Source organism: Crinia signifera, chromosome 3 (assembly GCF_055691185.1).
Source record: "Crinia signifera chromosome 3, ASM5569118v1, whole genome shotgun sequence".
NCBI classification, from domain to species: Eukaryota; Metazoa; Chordata; class Amphibia; order Anura; family Myobatrachidae; genus Crinia; species Crinia signifera.
In genome coordinates, this window is record NC_139219.1 from 315,075,088 (window position 1) to 315,099,990 (window position 24,903).

General features: G+C 49.4%; 1 protein-coding gene across 1 annotated transcript in view; it reads left to right on the forward strand.

Annotated features, from left to right (window-relative positions):
* The first annotated feature begins 1,198 nt into the window (after positions 1-1,198).
* Positions 1,199-24,903, forward strand: part of CLIC5 (CLIC family member 5) — a 112,651-nt gene continuing 88,946 nt past the window's right edge. Inside the window, exon 1 of the mRNA XM_083178686.1 lies at positions 1,199-1,690. Within this exon, the coding sequence (XP_083034812.1) occupies positions 1,214-1,690 (477 nt within the window). The 5' untranslated portion in view covers positions 1,199-1,213. The remainder of the gene's footprint in view (positions 1,691-24,903) is intronic.

The window sequence follows — 24,903 nt, forward strand, 5'->3', positions numbered from 1 at the left end:
ACAGAAGGTCGACATGGACACCATATACGTGTACCGGGTTCCCTCCCATGGCTTACTGCACTCGCCATTCTTCGGGCACGGCGCCTCGTTGCGCTGGGCACAATATTTTATTCTCACTCTGGGCGGGATGTATTAATATACATCGCCACCCTTCGCCATGCCCCCGCCACGATGCCAGCGCATATGTACTAACAAATGCAGGTTACATCGTGGTGCGGTGACGGAGGCCCCCCGTGATACCCGTAATGTGGTCTGCAGGGGGTCTTAGTCACCTCCCAGCCACCTGCTTCTCCCCTGCTGCCGGGACAGCTCAGAGTAGCTGTCCCCGGCGCCTCCCCTCCCCCCCTTCAGCCAGAAGGACGTCCAGCTGCGTTGCTAGAGGGAGGAAGGGCTTACCTTCCGGGGTCCAGGAGGACCTGTAAGAAGGTAAGCCCAAGGGAGGGGGAGAGGGGGGCTCGGCGAGGCGGCGAAAAGAAGCCCATAGGCTTCTATAGGGAATCGCCACCCAAAGGCAATACCCTGCCCGGCGATATCAGTGCGGCCAGGTAATAGTACATAGGAAAATGCGGTAAAACTGGGGTTTTACCGCATTTTCCCCTTAGTACATCCCGCCCTCTATGCCCACTTGGATAGTAAACTATGACCGACTTGGTCTACAACAAAAAAAAGTGAAAAACTCATGTCGACCTAAAGCTTGTCCTATCAATGTCGACCTATTAGTATGTTGACCATTTCCAGGTGTCACTGTAGACCGTTAGTGGTTGATCTAGTGACTGTCGACCCAGGGACTGCATACCCATTGTGACCCTGTTACATGTACCGTGACAAATGATTGCAGTCCGGAACACTGTAATTAGTACATTCAGGGACATAGCAACTGTGGCAACATGGGATACTGAGCATTGTCCTGCCCCGTGCTGTGTGTATGTGTGCTGTCAGGCTGTGCCCAGCTCCTTGCCTTGCACAGATAGTTGGCCACTCCCTTGGGTATAGTTTACAGTCAGCATACTGCAGTGTTCTGCTGCTGCACATTGATCCCTGCTGCTTAGGAGGAGGCTGCTGCTGGTGAATGATTGTGTGATATCGCCTCACTGCTCTTGGGATATTCAGCTTATCTTGTGTATCAATAATCTTCTTCTTGTCATCTCTGCACTCCCCTGAAGTTGAGGATCTGTGAAGAGCACTTGGAGACTGTCCGCACCTAGTGTCCACCATGCAGGAGGCTGAGCACCTCTATGAATCTGCCCTGCCCCAGCAGTGGAGTAATGAGGAAAGACCCTACTCCATCCCTAGCAGTCCGGACAGCATGGACTTGAGTCCTTATGGAACTCTAAGCACGGCATCACCGACTCCATCTTCGCAGGTCGGGGGAGAAGACCTATATGGGCTCAAGGAAAATGGCTCCACGAAACAAGCTAATTTGCACTTAAACATTGGCAAGACTCCACTGAATCACAGTGTGTCTCTGTCTTCAGGTTCTACAACCCCGACTTCCCCCACGCCAAGGTCACCGTATATCCTTAGCTCCTCTTCACAGCCGACAACTCCCACCTCTCCACGGGAGTACATCCCACCGCATGGTCTTCACACCCGTCTCCTGATCCCGACTGGGCAAATGAAAAACGACAATGGAAACGTGGATGAAGTGGACTATGCGGAACCAGATGCGGACATAGCGGTCTACATCAAGGTAGCTAACTTACATTTACACGGGTGATTAAAGCCACAGTGAATAGCATTCGTGGAGTTAAGAGAACTGGAGTAATCCATCGCTCCAATCTTTTCTCCGCCATTTATGTATGTCCCCTCCAGTGTTACATACAGCTAAAAGTCGATGGGGATGCCAGAGGTCCCCCCTAACCCTCCCTTCCTGCTCCCTAAGACTACTTGTTAGTGCCTAACCCTAACCTTCCTACAGGGCCCCCTAACCCTCCCTTCCTGCAGCCTAAGACCGCCTGTTAGTGCCCAACCCTAAGCTTCCTAACCCTAACTCTCATTCGTTCTGCAACCTAATCCTATCCCCCCATAGCCCAAGTCCCCCGCTAGTGCCTAGTCTGAACCCCCCCCCCTTCTTAGTGACTTAATCCTAACCCGAAGACCCCTGCTAGTGCCTAAACCTAACCCCCCACACCCCAACATAATGAGAACACGCCCCACATACTTCTGATCAGGATCCCGGCATTTCGGGATTGCAGTGTAGGCATCTCCATTGATGTTGGGATTCCAGCGTTGGCATCTCCATTGATGTCTGTATTCCAGCGTTGGCATCTCCATTGATGTCAGGATTCCAGCGTTGGCATCTCCATTGATGTCGGGATTCCAGCGTTGGCATCTCCATTGATGTCGGGATTCCAGCGTTGGCATCTCCATTGATGACGGGATTCCAGCATAGGCATCTCCATTGATGTCGGGATTCCAGCATAGGCATCTCCATTGATGTCGGGATTCCAGGGTAGGCATCTATTTTCCCCCATCGATTCCCCCCTGATGCCCCACCCCCAGGCTGTTATTGGCCCACAGGCCAATCAGTGAAAGAACAGAGATGACCATTACTGGGTGAAACCATCGATGGTCTTCCATAACATACCATAAATGGCCACTCATACAGTCTCCGTCGATGGGGAGCCCACCAATGGCGATCTCTATGTGTGGGCTGCATGCCAACGCAGTTTTATTGTATTTACCCTGAATGCAAGAAGAATAGATGTTTTTGCACCCTGTGTATTACTGTATTCATCTTCGCCTCTGCCTAATTTTGCAAAGAGAATGACACCTGCACATGTAATGTCATTTGGCACTGATGTTGCTAATAATACAAAACATCATTATTTATTGGTGTAAAGTTTAACTGTTTACGTTGCGGCTATGCATTGTCAGAGAGACTACGCGTCGGTGAGCTTGGTTATCGGGAATAACTTGGACATTGGACAAGTGATTGCTTACTCTGCAAAACACGTTTCATATTGGATATTCTTTGTATAGTGGGATAAGCAGATTGATTTGTAGATTTGTACTGGTGGAATTCAGGGCTGTGGGTCAAAGGGTCAACACTATAGGAATCAAAAGCAGCTTTATTTGGCCAGGTATACTTGCATACAGTATATTAGGAATTTGATCTGGATTAATGTGCAACAGCCAGGTAGGTAACAAGTAAACAGTGGCAGTACAGATATATTTATAACACGTGACGTACAGGTACTGTATACGCTAGATGCACCCTGGGGAGGGTGGTGGACAAGGACTGGGGAGACACGGGGGACATATTTTGGCTGAGCACAGCACCCAGGCAGCCATCAGCAACACCACATGGTCATTGCCACAGCCAGGTAGGTAACAGGTAAACAGTGACAGTACAGATGTACAGTACATATGTATCAGCCTATAGAATTGCCGACTGATATTACCTATCTATCTGTATCTCAGGACACAATCACTTCTGCAAGAGCAGCGGGAGGCTCAGCTCTCTGTATATAACAGTTCATGGGTGTGATTATTTGGAACCAGTCCTTATTATCACAGATCCAGCAAACAATAGACCTGATACCAGTGATGTTGTAACTCATACAAGTAGAAACTTGCATTATGTTATCCCAAGCAGCGATGTGGATGTGCTCGTTATTTATTACAAACACACCAAGGTCATTCCAATTAACTCCCTCGGAAATTAAAAAGACATATTTGTCATTAGGACGGATGCAGAGGTATCAGATGTGGGAAACTAAGGTAAATGGTTAGGATGATAGGGTGTCTGTGCTGTGACATGATCACGCAACCACTCTGATCTCTTAAAATAGGCCATGTACTATTCATGTTATTGTTAAACCTAAAAATATGCATCTTATTCGCATCACCATGCAAATGTGAGGCACAAGCTACTTCTGCTGAGTAAAATGATATGCAGCATGCCTATATTCTGTGTGCAATTGCGGCTGTATCTGCATACCAACTTATGTTACAGTGTTTTCCTGATTTAGTATGCAAATACAGTCGCCATTGCACACAGAAAATAGCCGCGTATCATTTCAATCAGCAAAAGGTGCTTATGCGTCATGTTGCATCTCTTTGTGAATAAGATGCATTTGACGGGAATAAAAAAAAGTAAATGCACAGTACAGTACTGTATATGAACTATCAAAGTATATTTTTGATTTTTAAGGTTAAAAAAATAAATGTTTATTTGTTGCAAATGTGCGGCAATTGTTTACTTTGTATTGTGCATTTTCTTTTTTAGCTAAAGGTTTTGTGCATGGGAGTGGGGTAGTGCTGGAGCTTTGCCTATCTGCCAATATGACAATAATTATTAGTGCTGAGCATCGGGAGCCGAGGCACACTGACTGCACAAGTGTGCAGTGCATTACTGAGAGTTGACCATGAGACGTTGTACAAGAGGTTAGAGCACGGGTGTCAAACACAAGGCCCGCGGGCCAAATCCGGCCCGCCAGACCTCGTCATGTGGCCCGCGCGAGGAGATAGCACGCACGGCATTGTGTCCCAGCTCCTGCCTAGGCCACCTCCTCTCACCCACCCCACCGCGGTCGCCTTACCTGTTCCTCCACTGTCGGCGGCCATGTTCCTGTAGGCACATATGTATGCGGCTACAGAAACATGGCCTCCGGCCTCCACGGCTATGTGGAGGAGGGCCCGGCCGCCTGTTCCCTCTGATGCCCGGCAGTGACAGACACTGGGTGGGGACGTCATGACGATGACGCAGCCCGCCCATGCATTTGTAGAGAAGTAGGAGCAGGCAGGGAAGCTGGACCGGGAGTCGGGGTCAGTGTGGCCGCAGCAAGCAGTGAAGAAAAGCTGGAAGCCGCAGCAGCTGCAGGACAGACGGAAAAACAGTAAGTGAGGATGAGGATCACACTCACAATAAAAAATATATATATATCTGCTGTTTCCTGAGGTGTCCCCGTGCACAATAATAATAATGCCATGACACCACAGGCTGCTCCTTTACTTTTATTATATTATTCAGGGGGAGCAGTCTGTGGTGTCATGGTATTATTATTATACAGGGGGAGCAGCCTGTGGTGTCATGGCATTCATTTTATATTATACAGGGGGAGCAGCCTGTGGTGTAATGGCATTATAATTATACAGGGGGACCTACAGATACAACCGGCCCTTTGAGGGTGACCAAACTGCTGATGCGGCCCCCGATGAATTTGAGTTTGACACCCCTGGGTTAGAGGCTGAGAGGCTTGTGCTGATCTCTCCTTGGTGGAGCTCATCAAATGCTTCTCAAGCCCATTGAGGACAGCAGCAGCAGCGGCCTCGTCATGGGAGGGTTTTTAATTAGAGGCAGCACTGAGACTGTCAGGGCTCCTACAGAGTAAGGTACAGACGGACAAACACAAGCTTTTCATGTGGTATCAAGCTGTTTGAGTGCTGTCATCTTTAATACACCCAGATCAGGTAGGCTCTATCCACCAGCCCCTTATAATACCAGACATTTCATCCATCGATTGTCTTGGCTTTAGATGCAAAAAATGGCATTTGATCGCCTCCTGTGGCCATTTATGTTTACTACACTGTCCTCGGTAGGTATTTGTGGCCATTTTTTACAGGCCATGAAAGTTTTTTATTCTCACCCATCTTCCACTGTTATGACAAATGGTTTACACTCCACACCACTCCACTACCAAGTCCCACTCTTCCTGTTAAGGCTAAGTAGTCACCATTGTTCCAGGCCTTGGTTAAAGATCTGGCACAATGGCAATGCCTTTATATTTCAAGGTTTGGAATGATCAAAACGATAAAAATAAACCTTTCCCATGGCTAATTTACGTGTATCAGACTTTACCTATTTCTGTATCGATTTCTGGTTGGATTCCATGCAAGCTCTTGGTAACATTTTGTCTGGTGACATGGTAAACCATGTTTTCGCAGATCTGTCTTAGCAAAATCTGTACCTAAAGGAGGTCTGGGTCTCCCAGTGCTTTGTTCTTATTACCACGCAGCTCAACTAAATCAGATAATCTTGTGGCACTCTGACCCGGGGTGTAGGAGGTGGGTAGACCTGGAAAACGGTATGCTTTCGAAGGGACGAGGATGAGATAGTATGGCTTCCCAAGTCACTTAGACCAGCCTCGGCCTATGCAATCACAACTATACCATTTATTCTCAAAGTATGGGACAAACTTGGCATATAACAATTCTGGCACAGCACCCCTTCCCTGATATGGAACTATTCTCTCCCCCCCCCCCCCTTCCCCCAGGAAACAGCAGGCCTATGGACAGTTTTTGTCGAAAGATAAAATATTGATAGTTTCAAATACGTGAAGGGTCAATTTGCTCCATTACCATTTACTGACCTTCAAGCTTGTTGCACAATCTCTGCTTTTTTGTCAATACCACTATCTACAGATTGTGACGAGTTTTGTTAACTCTCAGTTCCCTACAAGTAAACTTAAGGTGCCCATACACTGAGCCGTGAAACCTGAGTCGGTGGTCGGACCTGCTGGCCATCTGACCACCCAACCTGGAGCCTCCCTCCCCGTGCGGCGGGGAGTGGGCAGCAGGGTTCGGCCAGCTGGTGGTGGGGGCGGGGGGCGGGCAGCTTATTGTTGTTGGCAGCTGGGTCCGTCCAAGCAGCGACGGTGGCTGGGAGCTTTTAGCGTCATTTTGCCGGGCAGGGTGCGGCTGCTGAATTTTTAAAATGACTGGCTGAGAGAATTCTCAGTGTTTGGCCAGTCATTTCAAAATATTCAGTAGCCGCATCCCGCCCCGCCAAAATGCGGCTACAAGCTCCCAGGCGCCGCCGCTACTCTGACGGACCCAGCTGCCCGCCACTTTGAGCTGTGACCTTCCCCCCCCCCCACCCCCCGCTCGTCAAGTTCCCTGCATGGCTGCGAATGGATGTTTTGCATAAACAGCCATTCGCAGCCTTGGGTGTGGGGAACAAATCCCCGATGATGATGATGATTTGGAAGGAGCGCGCAAAATTAGGACTCTCTCTGGTATCTTAGCTTTGCGTGCTCCCAGTATCTGAAGAGAGTGGGCAGCTGACATCCAGTGATGTCAGCTGCCTGCCCCCGGCAGCTGCATCACTGCCAAATTTCCATGGGAATGGCCAGCGTTTTCATGGGAAGGAACACCCAAGAAATGCTGGGTGTTCCCATGGGCGCAGCCCATGCCGCCTCCCCGCCCCCATGAAAATGTCAAATTTCTGTAATATACGTAGCATTCCAAACTAGCTTCAACTCCTCCTGCTTAGGAACTCCATGAACTAGCATGGGAGGCAGACCTTTAAGTTAAGTCTGTAGCCGCCGGGCTCCTGCTTCGTAGGGGGCACCTCTTCCCTCCTGCGAGGGGCCATTCCATTGTTCATCAGTAAATTGATAGAAGTCGCTATGGTAGCTGATTCCCCCTATAGCCTCTGCACCATAGACGTCACTTTATTATAAATATAAATATAACAAGTTTCATACATGGTACTAGAACCCACGACCTATCAAACTAGAAGCAGTCACCTTACTGACGGAACTATTTTCTCCTGCTAGGGAAGTATGAGATTTCGAACTATATGAAGTACTGGTCTTCACAGTTCTAGGTAGCTTCATATAGTTAGAATCAACAGCTACAACATGCAGGAACAAAAAGCTCTATTAATAAGGTGTCTGACTCCTGTGTGACAGGTCTTGGGTTCTAATTCTCTTAAGAAATTTGCAATTTAAAATAATTGCTGTATAACTAAATGTGGTGCAAAATATAATGAAGATATTTGTCTGGAATTTTACTTTGGAGTGTACTAATATATGCATATATTTATCTACGGTATGTAAGAGTTGGGGGAGGCACCAATATTTATTTTGCCTCCGGGCAACTGGGGCGAACGTACGCCACTACTTCCCCTCTCCCAGGACTCTGCTAGTGATCCCTTTATTTTATTGTGTTTTTCTTTTATTTGTATTGAAGTTTTTGCTTTGCTCTTTGAATGCGATAGCCCAGTCGGCCCTTTGGTGCTTATGTTATGGTGGGACGTTCTGCTGGGTTGTTGAATGTACTTGCATATTTTTTATGGACTGTGCTCTCTGAACCATGTATTTTTTATTTTATGTGTTTGCATTTATCATATGGTACTCTGAGTCTGACTGCACCATTTATTGTATAACCCTTTTCCAAACTATTATCGATACAAATAAAAACTTTTGCTAGAAAAAACCCAGCTCTGTTTAGGTCTAACTTTATCGCGCTGTTTTGTGTAAGACTTTCTAACTCGGACTCTATAACGTCAGCCGAGATTTATGTTTAACATGGACAAACACCTTTATCCAACTTTTTTTATCAGCCGCACTTGTATTAAGCAGGGTGGCTGACTTTGAGAGTTTCAGCAGCCGCTCAGGGGGCGGGTCTTACGAGTGACATCACTAACCCCCCGATTGTGCCATTTTAGCTCCGCCCCCTGTGACGCGATTGTGCCGTTTTAGCTCCGCCCCCTCCTCTGAGACCCGAGGATTGCGGCATTTTAATGCCGCGATCCGGGGGACAGCGGGGGTCACCCCTGAATCCGGGAGGGTTGCCCACCCTTCCGGGGGGCCGGGAGGGGGTCCCGATTTTCGGGAGACTCCCGGAAATTCCGGGAGGGTCGGCAACCCTGGTATTAAGTAGAAAACAGCTGACTTTTCATGAACTCAGACACTAGTATATTGGGGGGCCGATTCACACCTGATTGCACGGCCACGAATTTGCAGTGGCTAGCGTTCAGTTAAGACTCCGCCCGACTAAAGTGAAATCCCGTCTTGCGAGTCAATGCTCACGTTGTGCAAAGGAATGTGTATGGCTACACATCCGTTTGCAGCTGAGTGAATATGTCATAAACCTGCGGGCTGTACACGTGCGCAGTGTATCGATAATCGGCCGCTGTGCCAATTGGCAGCCATGCCTGAATCGAGCCCATTGGCTGACTAAGCAAAATGTGCAGTTTTTGCTGAAAAAAATCAGACATGTCAGTAAATAGGAGCAAACCCAGCTCCCATAACATCCCAGCCATTGTATAGTGGTGCAGTTACATGCATCTAATCAGTTGACATTTCACTACCCAGAATGCCCCACCCTAATTGCAATCACTCACATGTGTCAGTACAGTCTATGGACTTTTGTACTTATTTATCATTGCACAAAACAGGTAATTAGCTGAAACATAACTCATATATATATACCTCTGTTTAATTATTAGTTTAAGGAATGCAATGCCACAGATGAAGTTAAAAGGAAATATTGGCCCAAAATAAATTATTTTTTCATACTTACTCACTGTCGCCTGTCAGTAGCTGATGGAGGCAGTGGCGTAGCCATTGTGCGGCAAACCCCGGCGGGGAGGCGCTGAGTAATGTGGGCGCTGGGGGTCTGTGGGAGCTATGCCGCGTTTGTGGCCGGGAGCCGGGCCCGGGACCTACTTTGTCTGCGTCACGGCGCTCCTAGCGTCCTCCTAGCTCCCTATGACAAAATGTCTCTCAAAAAATGGCCACCCCCTTACAGCAGACAGTATTTAGGATTCTAGAGGGGTCAGCAGCGGCCTTCTCTAGCATCCTTCAAAATGGTTTGCTGTAAGGGGGCGGCCATTTTTTGAGGGACATTTTGTCATAAGGACTCGGAGCCCGGAGGAGGCTAGATTTGCGGTCCACGAACGCGGACAGGTAAGACAGGGGGGAGAGAGGGGAGAGGGCGGGCACCAACATTTTGCGGCAGGGGTTTTTTTTTTTTTTTTGCAAAATTTGGCACTACGCCGCTGGATGGAGGAATGGAGGGAAGGGATAATTTGCTGTACAAAACCCCCAGTGATTGCAGACCAAGGCATGCGCTGTAGAAGAGGATGACACTGAGTTGTGGACATTGGGGGTCATTCTGATTGGTTCGCTAAGCAGCGGTAGTGCGATGCTTAGTGAGCCTTCTAATGCCGCCCGCCGGGTGTGCCCCTGCGAATATGCCCACCGCGCTGCGAATGTAGGCTTTACATAACCATCCATTCTCGGTAGCATGAGGGCTCGAAATCATTCGACGGTCGCAACTATCGAAGGGTTTCTACAGTGCGCACAAATCAGTCTGGGCTGACAGACTAGCGGCGTCCTGGTCCAAGAACTGGGTGACATCAGCCGCCCATCCCCAGCAAACGGGAACCCACATGCGTTGGCATGGGGACACCCAGAAAATGCAGCGGATGCCCCCCGCTCATATAAGCGAACACGCACAGGATTGAATGGTCAGAATCAGGCCCATTGTGTATCATACTGGGACTCATGCATTGTGCTTCACAATGTACAAGTGTGAATGTTCACAGGACAGTCACTTTTTTGGGACTGTCCCGAGTCCCACCCATGGCGGTGAGGGGGGGGGGGGGGGGGCGTTGTATGTTCACAGTGTCTATTTAGTGAGACTGCAGCATTGAAAATGTTGGGGAGGGGGGGGGGGGGCCATGATCATAGGCCACTCCCCCAAATTCCAGGTGTCCTTCCTGTAGGAAACAGAGAACACTCTTTATGAAAATAGTTCTAGGTCCTGATACCTGAGATTCATGTAATTGCCAAGAAAAATGTAATGTCCACTGATAAGAGAAGGGAACTGCATACTGTACCTCACAACTTTTGTGTAGTTGGAATGAAGATCCTTCTGCAGAGCCGCCCTGAGAAGGGGTGGAGCTACAGTTCAGGTGGGCATGGCCTCTTGAAGATGAAGAGGGGTGTGGCTTAGTGTCGCAACCCTGTTTACATCACTCGGGGGATACATTGTATGTGCCCAATGTAAAGTTTCTACCTTACTATGGGTGCGAAAGCGTTGTGCTTGCACTTATTTATTTACAGTTTCTTATATAGTGCAGCAAATTCCATTGCGCTTAACAATAGGAAACAGTGATAAACCAAACTGGGTAGTAACAAACCAACATAGAGGTAGGAGGGCCCTGCTTATCATAAATACAACCATAAAATTATACTTTCTTCTCCAGACTCCCTTGGTGGCCATCACTGCAGACAGAAATCACCAGGAAAATGATGTGGCGGCCATTTTCTCGGTGATTTGCGCATGGACAATAGAGATGTTCCCCCGGGAATAAGTTACGAGCACCATGTTCCCGGAGACCTGACATTGCGTAGTACACTCTGGCACAAAGAGAGAGCCTACTGCGCTGTCAGACAGGTGGGGGTAGCAAGGAGGCTGCTCATGGACCCTGTTCTCTCTTTATATCCTCCTGCTTCAAGGTGTCATGATGTTAAAGGGTGGCACAGAGCCCCGCACCAACACTGAGCGCTACTTGTAACATTTGCAAATATAGGACATTTTTCATCCCATGGGCGGAATCCAGTTAGCCCCAAGAGCAGGCAGTTATCAGGGATTCCCCAATAACCAGCCCTTAGTGACTCATTTTTCCATGATAACACATGGGCGGGTTAGGGTTAGTGTGGGGGGGGGGTGGTAGAGTAAAGCCAGCCATACAGCCATACATCTACAGATCGATTGTCAGGTCGGGCTGGTTGGAGCAAAATCCTGGTAATGGATGAGAGCAGATGACAGTTGACCATTTGCTTTGAATTGCTGGAAAACTGCCCAAAACGGTAATTCTGATATTACCAGGTGTTTGTCCCAACCAGCCCAATCTGACAATCAGTCTGCAGATGTATGGCCACCTTTAGGCTGTGGGAAGGGAGGGTTATGGTTAGTCACTGAGAAGGTGTGTGTGCGTGTGCGTGTGTGTGTGTGTGTGTGGGGGGGGGGTTAGGCTATGGGGGGAGGGTTAGGGTGCCGGGTAGGAAACTTAGGCACCTACAGGGAGAGTTAATGTTAGGGTGCGGGGAGCAGTGGTGCCAAGAGTGTGGCAGTCCACTCCGGATGCCCCCTTGCCCCTGTGCCCCAAAGGTTTATTTGCAGCCAATGCTGCTATTAAGAAAGACTGCATCTTCATAGACACTGCAGGGATGTGAGGGGTTAACAGACCCAGCTCACATCCACGTGCAGGGAGTCTGACACCCCCCTGATTGGCTGGCCGGACAGCGCGAAGAGAGAGGTCAAAGGTGACCTGGGAGCTGGCAGTGTGCGGAGAGGAGAGAGCAGCGTGGTGGGCTGTCGTTTTGCTGAGAGAAGCCCAGGAACTAAGGAAACGGCAGCAGCGTGCAGCCGGCTGTCAGCGTCCAGAGTGAAGAGGACGGCGCGGTGCAGCAGCGCGGAAGGAGGACTGACCAGGAGAGAGGCGGCATCAGATTCATTGCCCAGCTATGACCCCCGCTGACCCCGAGCATCCACAGCTGACCGGGCGGTGATTGACGGCGGCAGAGGAGAGCCGGCCGCGCAGTGCCCGGGAGTAGAGAACGCCGGCGGTGACTGACAGCCACAGCGCCGCCGGGTGACATCACAGGGTGCGCCGGCGAGAGGACAGATCTGGGCGCAGGAGCACCGCAGGAACCGCTGGGTGCACAGACCGGCCGTGACCCCCGCTGACCCCGCGAGAGCAGAGCAAGTCAGCAGCATGTGGGGAGGACAGAGCCAGCAGCGTGGAGCCAGGAAGGAGCGGCTCAGGAACAGAGTGTAGCGGGTGCAGAAGAGTCAAGCCAGGAGCCACACAGAAAGATCGTTACTGGCCGGAGCCAGCAACTGCAGCTGAGACCCAGGTAACCTGTGCTTTCTATCCCGGCCTGTACGCTAATGTTCCCCAGCACGGAGTGACCCTGTGGCCTCACCTGTGTTCCCCTTGTGACCCAGCTGCCAGACCCACTGATTCACATCGCTAGAGACAGCCAGTGTGCAAGTGTTCATTTACCCCAACCCAGGCAGTCTGCGATACCAGGGACATTTCAGTTGCCCCACTTACAACCCCGCTCCAAACAGCCCTGTTAACCCCGAGTCACGGGGACACCCCCGGATCCAGCTCCTATCATCCTTCTGTAACCCCGTTGACCCCGTTGCAGAGTCCCAGATTGTCAAGGCCAGTTCTAGTCTGAGGATACCCCTGAAGCCTGTTTTTGCCATTAATACAGGAGGTTGCCCCAGGAAACGGGAATCTGCCTGTCCCTCGATTCAGAGGATCGTTTTACGTCAGTGTGCATATTATAGGGACATACCCTTTTACATGTGAGGACCTGTCGACGTGGGACCATTATGTTGAGCCAGAGACTGGTACTCCGTGACTGTGTGTATTTTGATTCATTTGCCATTAGATTATATTGAGGTTTCTGAGCCATTTAAACTGATTGCTAGATAGAGTGATTATTGTTTGATTGTATGCTCTACTGTAAACGTTTGTTTATTGAGTATTTCTTCTTGTCATTTTCATTGAGATATTGCAGCGGTCAGTCCGTGTGTTAGTAAATAAATTACTGTCGCTGCTAATCGTGGTAGAGTTGTCTTTTGTGCGTCTCCTTGGGTTGTGCCATTCCCTGCCACAGGTTCTCCAGAAGAAGCCGTGAGGAATCCAGAAGCTGCCGCCGTCATCAGCTCCCGACTCAGGTGCCATCTCACAACACACCGTACAGGGGCACTGTCACACTTGGCGTCTACGAACAGGATTGCACAAGACCCCTGTGAACGGCAAGATGTGGCGATCGCAGTACATAGAACCGCTGGAGATGCGAAGAACCACCACTCCACCAGCCCAAGCCAATCAGAACTCGATTGGGGCAATCATCGAAGCGATGACCGAAATGACCAGGATGATCCGTCAGATGCGTCAGGAATGGGCGGAGGATGAAAAGGAAAGACAGCAACGTGAAGGTGGCAGAAGGCATAGACGGCAACAGAATCCCCAATGGAGGTCAGAACGACTACACACTGTGAGAAGGCACGGGAGAAGTAGTCCACCGGCAGTGTTCCAGAACGCGTCAAGAGCATCCGGTGTAAGTCAGATGACCAATAGGCCTCGAACCGGCCCAAGAAGGATCACAGGTCGTGTCCTGTGGTTTGATGTGCCACGCGGATATGGATTCATTAAGCGCGCAGACACTGGCCATAGCGTGTATGTCCACTATACCGCCATCCAGCATGCCAACCCCCAAAACAGCTTCCGGAGCCTGAGCAACGGTGAGGCCGTAGAATTTGAATTGACAAGCGGGAAGAAAGGCAACAAGGCCGCCAACGTGACTGGACCGAATGGAACACCGGTGCTACGTAACAGATGCACCCCAGCACACTATCCAAGTCATAGAAAGCCCCAACTGTACTACCAGCAAGAGTACAGCCACAGCGGAAGTAGAGCTGAACTGAGGGAAGTAAATGGCGAGAGTGACCGATTTAATGCCAACCCTCCTCGACCAGGACAGATGCCCCGCCCACCAGAACATGACATCACGAGGTCAAGCAAGAAACCGGTCGTGCGGAGTGAGGCAGTCCATCAGAACTGGCAAGAAGCGACCAGGCCTCAACTTCCGGAGCCGACGCGGGAGTATGTGCCCAGGATGGATGATGCCGGTTACCGAGCGGCGAACCTAGGGCCAAGAAATGTCAGAATGGCTGAACCGGAGAGAAACCCCAAAATTGTGGTCCATATGGCCGTGACAGAGACCGTGGAGCCATCAGAAGTGGAACCAGCTATACCGTTGCCTGAACCCAAGGCCAAGATAGAAACAGCAGAGAGAGATGAGAAGGCCGAGACCTGTTTCATCAATGGGAAGCCTGTAACGGACGGCGAGTACACGACCATCTCCGGGGAAGAATTTGCCTTCAGAATCCAGCAAGCAATACAGAGGTCGAAGAGGCAAGATCGAGAGGCGAGACGTGCCTAAAGCTGAGTGCAAGTCGTGAGAGTGGGCACCATCCGTTGACAGCAGTGGAGAAGCTGGACCGCAGAGGGATGGAGTCCTGTGGCGGAGGGATGGTTGACTCAGGGAGCCCACATTGGATATCAGGTGATAGGGAGGCAGAAATTTGTATTTGTGTTGAATGTTTGTGTACTCACCTGTTTTCTTTCTCACCGTTAAATGTCTTGTCATGGACATTGAGAGGCTTTTGACAGGAACTTATTGACCCAGGTTAGGTTGCCTGCGGACAGGCAAATTTCCAGCAGGGAGGTGTGTGGCAGTCCACTCCGGATGCCCCCTTGCCCCTGTGCCCCAAAGGTTTATTTGCAGCCAATGCTGCTATTAAGAAAGACTGCATCTTCATAGACACTGCAGGGATGTGAGGGGTTAACAGACCCAGCTCACATCCACGTGCAGGGAGTCTGACACCCCCCTGATTGGCTGGCCGGACAGCGCGAAGAGAGAGGTCAAAGGTGACCTGGGAGCTGGCAGTGTGCGGAGAGGAGAGAGCAGCGTGGTGGGCTGTCGTTTTGCTGAGAGAAGCCCAGGAACTAAGGAAACGGCAGCAGCGTGCAGCCGGCTGTCAGCGTCCAGAGTGAAGAGGACGGCGCGGTGCAGCAGCGCGGAAGGAGGACTGACCAGGAGAGAGGCGGCATCAGATTCATTGCCCAGCTATGACCCCCGCTGACCCCGAGCATCCACAGCTGACCGGGCGGTGATTGACGGCGGCAGAGGAGAGCCGGCCGCGCAGTGCCCGGGAGTAGAGAACGCCGGCGGTGACTGACAGCCACAGCGCCGCCGGGTGACATCACAGGGTGCGCCGGCGAGAGGACAGATCTGGGCGCAGGAGCACCGCAGGAACCGCTGGGTGCACAGACCGGCCGTGACCCCCGCTGACCCCGCGAGAGCAGAGCAAGTCAGCAGCATGTGGGGAGGACAGAGCCAGCAGCGTGGAGCCAGGAAGGAGCGGCTCAGGAACAGAGTGTAGCGGGTGCAGAAGAGTCAAGCCAGGAGCCACACAGAAAGATCGTTACTGGCCGGAGCCAGCAACTGCAGCTGAGACCCAGGTAACCTGTGCTTTCTATCCCGGCCTGTACGCTAATGTTCCCCAGCACGGAGTGACCCTGTGGCCTCACCTGTGTTCCCCTTGTGACCCAGCTGCCAGACCCACTGATTCACATCGCTAGAGACAGCCAGTGTGCAAGTGTTCATTTACCCCAACCCAGGCAGTCTGCGATACCAGGGACATTTCAGTTGCCCCACTTACAACCCCGCTCCAAACAGCCCTGTTAACCCCGAGTCACGGGGACACCCCCGGATCCAGCTCCTATCATCCTTCTGTAACCCCGTTGACCCCGTTGCAGAGTCCCAGATTGTCAAGGCCAGTTCTAGTCTGAGGATACCCCTGAAGCCTGTTTTTGCCATTAATACAGGAGGTTGCCCCAGGAAACGGGAATCTGCCTGTCCCTCGATTCAGAGGATCGTTTTACGTCAGTGTGCATATTATAGGGACATACCCTTTTACATGTGAGGACCTGTCGACGTGGGACCATTATGTTGAGCCAGAGACTGGTACTCCGTGACTGTGTGTATTTTGATTCATTTGCCATTAGATTATATTGAGGTTTCTGAGCCATTTAAACTGATTGCTAGATAGAGTGATTATTGTTTGATTGTATGCTCTACTGTAAACGTTTGTTTATTGAGTATTTCTTCTTGTCATTTTCATTGAGATATTGCAGCGGTCAGTCCGTGTGTTAGTAAATAAATTACTGTCGCTGCTAATCGTGGTAGAGTTGTCTTTTGTGCGTCTCCTTGGGTTGTGCCATTCCCTGCCACAGGTTCTCCAGAAGAAGCCGTGAGGAATCCAGAAGCTGCCGCCGTCATCAGCTCCCGACTCAGGTGCCATCTCACAACACACCGTACAGGGGCACTGTCACAAGAGAGGGGGGAGGGGGTACTGAGGGGCAGATTTATTAAGCTTGGAGAAGAGATAAACTGGAGATAAAGCAGAGAAAAGGTAAAAGGAGATAAAGCACCAGCCAATCAACTCCCAACTGTCTTTTTCAAACACAGCTGATTGGCTGCTGCTTTATCTCCTTTTACCTTTTCTCCGCTTTATCTCCAGTTTATCTCTTCTCCAAGTTTAATAAATCTGCCCCTAAGTACCCAGGCCCAGGTATGATGGAGGGGCCCAGTAGGGTCCATGTTAACTGGCAGAACCTGCTGCAGCACCTCTTCTCAACCAAACACATGCTGCTGTGTGCTGGACTGCAATGTGGCCATAAAAGGGATTAATCTACTATTTTTTTCTGTATTTTATTCTAATGGTGTACGGCCACGCCTCCTGCAATTAGGCCACGCCCCAACAAGTACCTGGGCCTCGGCTCTCTACTGCCCTGGTGGATAGTGGGGTTAAGCTGCGAGGAGGGTGGGTTAGAGGGGGCACGTAGAGAATAAGTATACTTACCGGACCCCTTTCAGGATTACCTCCACCGAGATGCCACTGTTGGTCTTCTGACTGATGGCATCCTGTCCACTGGTAATCTGTATGTATGCCCTTCGTACCTACTTATATTATAATGGACTACTGCTGGGCGCACACTTCTATATCTGTGCATATATTGTGACATGGTGTCATGGTTTCCATATGTAGCCTAAAATCCCATGTTTGGCGAAATATTTACAGGAAATAAACTGAGAATTACTTAATAACTTTACATAATGAAGTGTCAGTGATTATAGGTGCATGGCCAGAGACTGTTAGCTGACGAGTGCAGTATATGCTTTTGGTTCTGGGTAATACAGTTGCTCAGTGCACTGAGCCAATGACAGATGACGTGGAATTGACTTCATTGCATCCGAATTGCAGGTAAGTTGTTATGACAGGCAGATCGCCATGGCGACACTGAATTGTGGCCTGAGAGAGATGTCAGGGTATCCATGTAAAACTAGCTTCCTTGTCATATTGTAATCAGGGCGCCAATTTTTTCGCCATGGTAACCAATTATCACCCTGTGTACTTCAAAAGGTTTTCTACGTGCGGAGATTATGGAGACGAGGGGAGGTAATGTGCATTTGGGTCTCTGTAGTATTATTTGCTGCAAATGATTTGATTTTACTAAACAGCATCCCGTCTGCAGCCTCCAGTGACCAGCGCTCGGTCCTGTAGTACAGGCTGGAATTTTCCACTAGTGTATTTCCATGCTGTAAATAATGCTGGTCACCTGCAGTATATATACTGTACTGTATTTATGTAGGATAAATAGGCAACATGCCAGCTCCCAGTGTATAGTACAGTATGTCCCTGCTAGTAAAAGCCATTATCCTCAGGATTGCTGCCATCTTTCTGGGGTATTTACATAAGAGCCCTCATTTCTTCAGCAGACTAAGAGGACCATTATCAGTGAGTTTTAGCTATTTAAAACTCATTAATAGGATAAATGGTGCTTCAGCCTATCCGCTTCCAACTGTTTATTTTTTCAAACACCTGACCGTTAGGAACTGATTGGCTGAATCGCCATTTATCAAACGCATGAATTTTAAATAATACTCGTTCGTTTTATCTCTCTCCAAGAGTTGTTAAATCTGCCCCTAAATGACACCCCTATATGTATAATGCAGATGGCCTCTTCTCCTCGGTCATCATGGGAGAGGGATGATCTGACACCCTGAGTGTCATCATCACAGGTGGTTTGTAATTGGACAGAGTAATACGCACTTATTCATGAGCCAGCTGTAATTAGACAGAGAAGGACCTCTCCTCTCACCTACTAGTCATGGGTACACTGACATACCCAGCAATGGGCCTAAATCAGAAATACCGCTTTCACATCGCATTTTCCCGGGTCCGACCCGGGATCTCGATCCCTCAGGTGACCAGAGTCCGGCACTTTCACATTAAAACTGGGTCACCCATTATACACAGGGCGACCTGGGTTTAACCCTTCTTATATCTGGGATAAAAAGTTTGGTGCTTTCACACCACACCTCGACCCGGCAACAACCTGGCAAAAACCTGGGTTTTCGGTGCGATGTTAACAGGGGTATAAGGATTACTTATGTTGAGCTGCTCGCAGCAGCTTAGCATATGCGATCCTCAGCAATTTACCACCTTGTGCCTGCATACCACCTCTTGCCCACATGCCACCTCCTGCCTGCTTACCACCTCTTGCCCACATGCCACCTCCTGCCTGCTTACCACCTGTTGCCCTCATGCTACCACCTGCCCACCTTCCACCTCTTGCCCACATGCCACCTCCTGCCTACATACCACCTCTTGCCCACATGCCACCTCCTGCCTACATACCACCTCCTGCCTGCATACCACCTCCTGCCTGCATACCACCCCCTTCCTGCACACCACCTCCTGCCTGCATATCACCTCCTGCCTACATACCACCCCTGCCTGCATGCTACCCCCTACCTGCATATCACCCCCTGCCTGCATGCTACCCCCTACCTGCATATCACCTCCTGCCTGCATACCACCTCCTGTCTGCACACCACCCCCTGCCTACATACCACCCCTGCCTGCATACCACCCCCTGCCTGCATGCTACCCCCTACCTGCATATCACCTCCTGCCTGCATACCACCTCCTGCCTGCATACCACCCCCTGCCTGCATACCACCCCTGCCTGCATACCACCCCCTGTCTGCACACCACCCCCTGTCTGCACACCACCCCCTGCCTGCATACCACCTCCTGCCTACATACCACCCCTGCCTGCATGCCACCTCCTTCCTACATACCACCCCCTGCCTGCATGCTACCCCCTACCTGCATATCACCTCCTGCCTGCATACCACCTCCTGTCTACACACCACCCCCTGTCTGCATACCACCCCTGCCTGTATACCACCCCCTGTCTGCACACCACCCCCTGCCTGCATACCACCCCCTGTCTGCATACCACCTCCTGCCTGCATTTATCAATGCATCACAATTTAATAGAAACATCTTGACCATCAGTCCTGATGTCCCTCTGATGCTGCAGCCTGACTAAGGGCCAGATGTACTAAGCTTCAAAAGTGATACAATGGAGAGTGATAAACAGCCAGCCAATCAGCTCCTGCCTGCCATGTCACAGACTGTGTTTGAAAAATGTCAGGCAGGAGCTGATTGGCTGGTTGTTTATCACTCTCCATTTTATCACTTTTGAAGCTTAGTACATCTGGGCCTAAGTCTAACCTTACCCAGGCTGCCCGTCGCAGGGTAGCTTGCAAGGCAACGGAAACTGCGCCTTCCCACATAAACCTTCGCCTCGCCACTGCTGTAAAATGGAGGGACACACCCCATTTCTGGAAATGCTCTCTGCCCCTGGCCCATCCCTCCCAGTGAATGCACCTGTCTGTCAATCAGACAGAGGCGATCACATTTTTACTTTGCAATCGCAGGACCCGTCAGGCAGGGACATCAGAAAACTGCGCAGGGGGTCACAAATTCGACCCCAGCTGAATCAGCCCCAATATTCCTAAGATGTGGTAAATTGTCCCTTACCTACTTGGTGTGTACAGTGTCATAGTTTCCCTTCTATTTTCCGTTGTATGTTCCTGAAATGTGAAAGGGAAAGCTGAGACGCCGTAATATGAAAACTCCGCTGTACATACAGATCAGACTTTGGAACAGTCAGATTAAATGAAGATCAGAGAAGAGTTATTGAGGTTTGCGGCCTAATCAGTATATAGTTTAATTAATACTTGTTCTCAGATAAGTTATGATAACAGATGTATGAGTCACCTTGTTATGTACACATTCCCAGCTACAAATAAGCCACCGGCATCCTGTGCACATGCCCACAATGCACAGTTCCGTCCCCTTATGTAAATACCTTTACAGAACAAACTCTTCCCTAGTTTATGTCTTGTGGTTCTAACAGGGTGGGTGCTGTTATTAAGTTTGTTGCAAGGATACAGGGGGCAGCGATGGAAAGAGGTGTGTGTGTGTGGGGGGTCCCAAGCAGATCATATACGCAGATGCGGATAAAGTCTTCGGGGGGCCCGGGTCACTTTAGACAGGGGGGCCCCCTTCCACTTATCTTTATTGGCCGCAAACTGCGCAGGAGAATATTACACTGTCAGAACACAGAGTAAAGGCAGTATAAACGTGGACAATGGGTGACTGCAGGCTGGGGGATTAATATATATATATATACAGTATATAACCACATGAAAAGCCTGTGTTTGTCCCTCTGTAGTAGACCTCACAGGCTCAGAGCTGCCTCAATTAAAAACCCTCCCATGACGAGGCCGTTGCTGCTGTCCTCCATGGACCTGGGAAGCAAGTGATGAGCTCCATCAATCAGAGCTTAGCACAAGCTTCTCAGCCTCTGACCTCTTGTGCAAAGTCAACTCCCAGTAATGCACTGCATGCTTGTGCAGTCAGTGTGCCTTGGCTCCCGATGCTCAGCACCATTAATCATTGTTACATTGGCAGATACACAATAAAATAAATTAACAGAATTGAAACTGCGCCAAGAGCAGCTATACAAAGACCATTAACATGGGGGTCACCAAACCTCCTGGAATCAAATACTAAAAACACAAACAAGATGGCCCCTTAATGGCGCTCTTATCACCTGGAATCCAAAAAATTTAATAGTCCCCTCCTGGTAAAGTTCTCCTTTGCGTCTTTCTTTCTTTTTAATTCTTTTTTCTTTAAAAATAGGTCATAAAGGGAGGAGAAAAGAAAACAATATATATAGTGTAGTAGGTCTAGGATAAAATATTCTGAGTAAAGGGATGTAGATCGTCCCCCTCTGGGTGGTGTTGTCTTATTGATCTTATGGGGTCACCTCAGTACAGACTTGAGAGCTTGCTTACATAAAGCTTACATTCATTCAGGATTGGGAAAACATATACTGTAACGGTTTCTTTAGGCTATCCACATATGCCACACACACAGATAAACCACAATGAGTGCTCACACGAATGCTTACACCAACTGGATGCGTCTCCTCATATAAAGGTTTCTTTCAAGATACTCCTTTTAATTTCAAATATTTCTTTATTTTCCAAGGTACTTGTTTCCTAGCACGGCCACAATCTTTGGGATCGTGTACCTTTAAGTTAAGGTACATGATGCCCGCGATGGACCCGATTTCCTTTGAAATCAGGTCCATTTTGCCGGCAAAGACAAAATCGGGGGCATCGCTTCGGTCGGGACCATTAACATTGGTCCCGATGCGACCAACACTATGCCCCCGATTTTGCCATAGGCTTCAATGTTAAAATATTTTTTAACATTGAAATCGGGAGCATCGCGTCGGTCTTGTGCCATTATAATGGCACAAGATGAGATGGACTTGATTAAGTCCATCTCACATAGTAAAAAAATTGAAAAATGTGAAATGGTCCAATATGACCCATTTCACATTATATATGGCCCCGTCGTCACTCCACGATAGACGCCAACCCGAAGCGTGGCGAGCCCGCGAGGGGCGGCGGTGCGCGTCCTCCGACCTTTTCATTCCCCTACTATCCACTACGGCGTGGAGATGAGAATATATAGTGTGGCGAGCGCAGCAAGCCACCGAGCCCGAAGCATGGCGAGCGCAGCGAGCCCCGCGAGGGGACGCGTATACCTGTGAAGTTATACGCGTCCCCTCGCGGGGCTCGCCAGGCTTCGGGCTCGGTGGCTCACTGCGCTCGCCACCCTTTATATTCTCAACTCCACACCGACGTGCATAGTAGGGGAATTAAAAGGTCGGAGGGCGCGCACTGCCGCCCCTCGCGGGCTCGCTGCGCTCGCCACGCTTCGGGTTGGCGTCTATCGTGGGGTGGGGTTCACGGGGTTAAATTTGGGGGTCTAGGGAATATTTTACATTGAATCCAATGTAAAATCGGGTCCCAGGGACCTTATTCACATTTGATTCAATTAAAAAATCGCATGTGATGCGATCAACGTGATTTTTCCGACACGACCACCCCGATGGAAATCGGTGTGGCCGTGCTAGGAAACAAGTACCTTTTCCAAAGAGATTTTCATATAAAATTTTATATGAAAATCTCTTTGGAAAATAAAGGAATATCAATAACAATTTTTTTAAAAGCTGAGCTGAATAGCTTAAAAAAACTATTTAAAAAATATATTTATACGAGAAAAAATAGCTGCGGTAAATTGTGCACATTAAGGTTAGGTTTCCTAAGTCACCTCAACTCCAGGTGTGTCCCGTTCTTTTTTGGGCCCAAAAATATATCAGGTTTAGTGCAGTATCTCTCCACTGTACTTCCTCCAATCAGGGTGGTAAGGGTGGCATTGCTCCACAAAGATGGATTCTCTGAAGTAAGGAGACGCTTGATCCTGGGCAGCCAAATTAGAGAGGTGGCGTACCTCCACGGTAGACAAATGAAGCCAGTATACGATCCTGCAATCCGGGACTACACAATTGGATCTTGTTGTCACTCTAGGAGGGATAAGTGATGGCAGCAGTTCTGGTGTACCAAGGGCCATTGGTTCACCAGAACTGCTGCCATCACTTATCCCTCCTAGAGTGTGTCTCCAGGTGCCATGCCAAAATTGGAGTGACAACAAGATCCAATTGTGTAGTCCCGGATTGCAGGATCGTATACTGGCTTCATTTGTCTACCGTGGAGGTACGCCACCTCTCTAATTTGCCTGCCCAGGATCAAGCGTCTCCTCACTACAGATAACCCATCTTTGTGGAGCAATGCCACCCTTACCACCCTGATTGGAGGAAGTACAGTGGAGAGATACTGCACTAAACCTGATATCAGGACATATGACATCTTTTTGGGCCCAAAAAAGAACGAGACACACCTGGAGCTGAGGTGACTTTGGAAACCTAACCTAAATGTGCACAATTTACCGCAGCAATTTTTTCTCTTATAAATATTTTTTTAAAATATTTTTTTAAGCTATTCAGCTCAGATTTTTTTTTTTTATTGTAATTGATTAATAAATGCTATTTTATTTGAACAAATTGCACGACCTGAATTTAGTGTATAGGGCAGCTACCCTTGTATATATATTGTTTACCAGTATGGGGGTGACACCCCTTGTTTTTGTTGCAGCTTGACAAAGCAGAATCATACAGGCGCCCTATTCGGATACTTTGGTATCTGTGTCACTGTTCTGTCCTATGTCAGCGGGAGAATGCCGACGCTGCTGAAATGTGATTTAAATTATGTCGGCAATATAACTTTTTAAAATGACGCTTTACTATCATGATTAAAGTACAATTGTGTCGGCGTGCTTCCATCTACATAAAGCTGCTGACATTATTACACCTGCAGATTACAGTATGCCTGCAAATTTCCACTGGTTGGGATCATTTGGTCTACAGCATGATGGTCGACAGTCATTAGGTCGACACCATTAGGTCGACATGGGAAAAGGTCGACATGGTTCTTGGTTGAAAGGTCATTAGTTCGACAGGTCATTAGTTCGACAATGTCTATGTCGACAGTCAAAATGTCGACATGGGTTTTTTCACAATTTTTTTACCTTAATGTCAACACAGTCGACATGGACACAGTTTCAAGTGCATCGCACCTCCTCGCATCACGAGCGCAGCGAGCGATGCGTCGGGGCACGGTGCCTCGCTGCGCTCGGCACACTATTTTATTCTCCCACCGCGCCCTAGTGGATGGTAGGACATGAAATACCGCCTGTCGGCACATGACGGCTCATAAAACAGTGAAAAACCCCATGTCGACCTTTTGAATATCGACCTAGACATTGCCGAACTAATGACCTGTCGAACTAACGACCTGTCGAACTAATGACCTTTCGACCTTTTCCCATGTCAACCTTTTCCCATGTCATCCTAAACCCATGTCGACCTAATGGTGTCGACCTAATGACTGTCGACCATCATGCTGTAGACCAAATGACCGCATCCCATTTCCACACACCCACAGGGGTCTCACTTCTGGGGCGGACAGGTCTCCGCACACACACACACACACAGAGGGCCTGATTCAGACCTGGTCGCTAGGCTGCTCCGAATGCCCCCCCCCCCACTATGTGAATCCCTGCATTTGCATGCGAGGGGATATGTACGTATACACATCCCCCCGGATGCGCCCGATCGGAGGAGAAATCATTCGATAGTCTCCGCCCACCAAATGATTTCTGCAGCCTTCGGTCTGAAGAGTTAGTCAATACTTACTTTTCGAATGGCCTCTGAATTGGGGGTGGGCGCTGAGGTCATGTGAC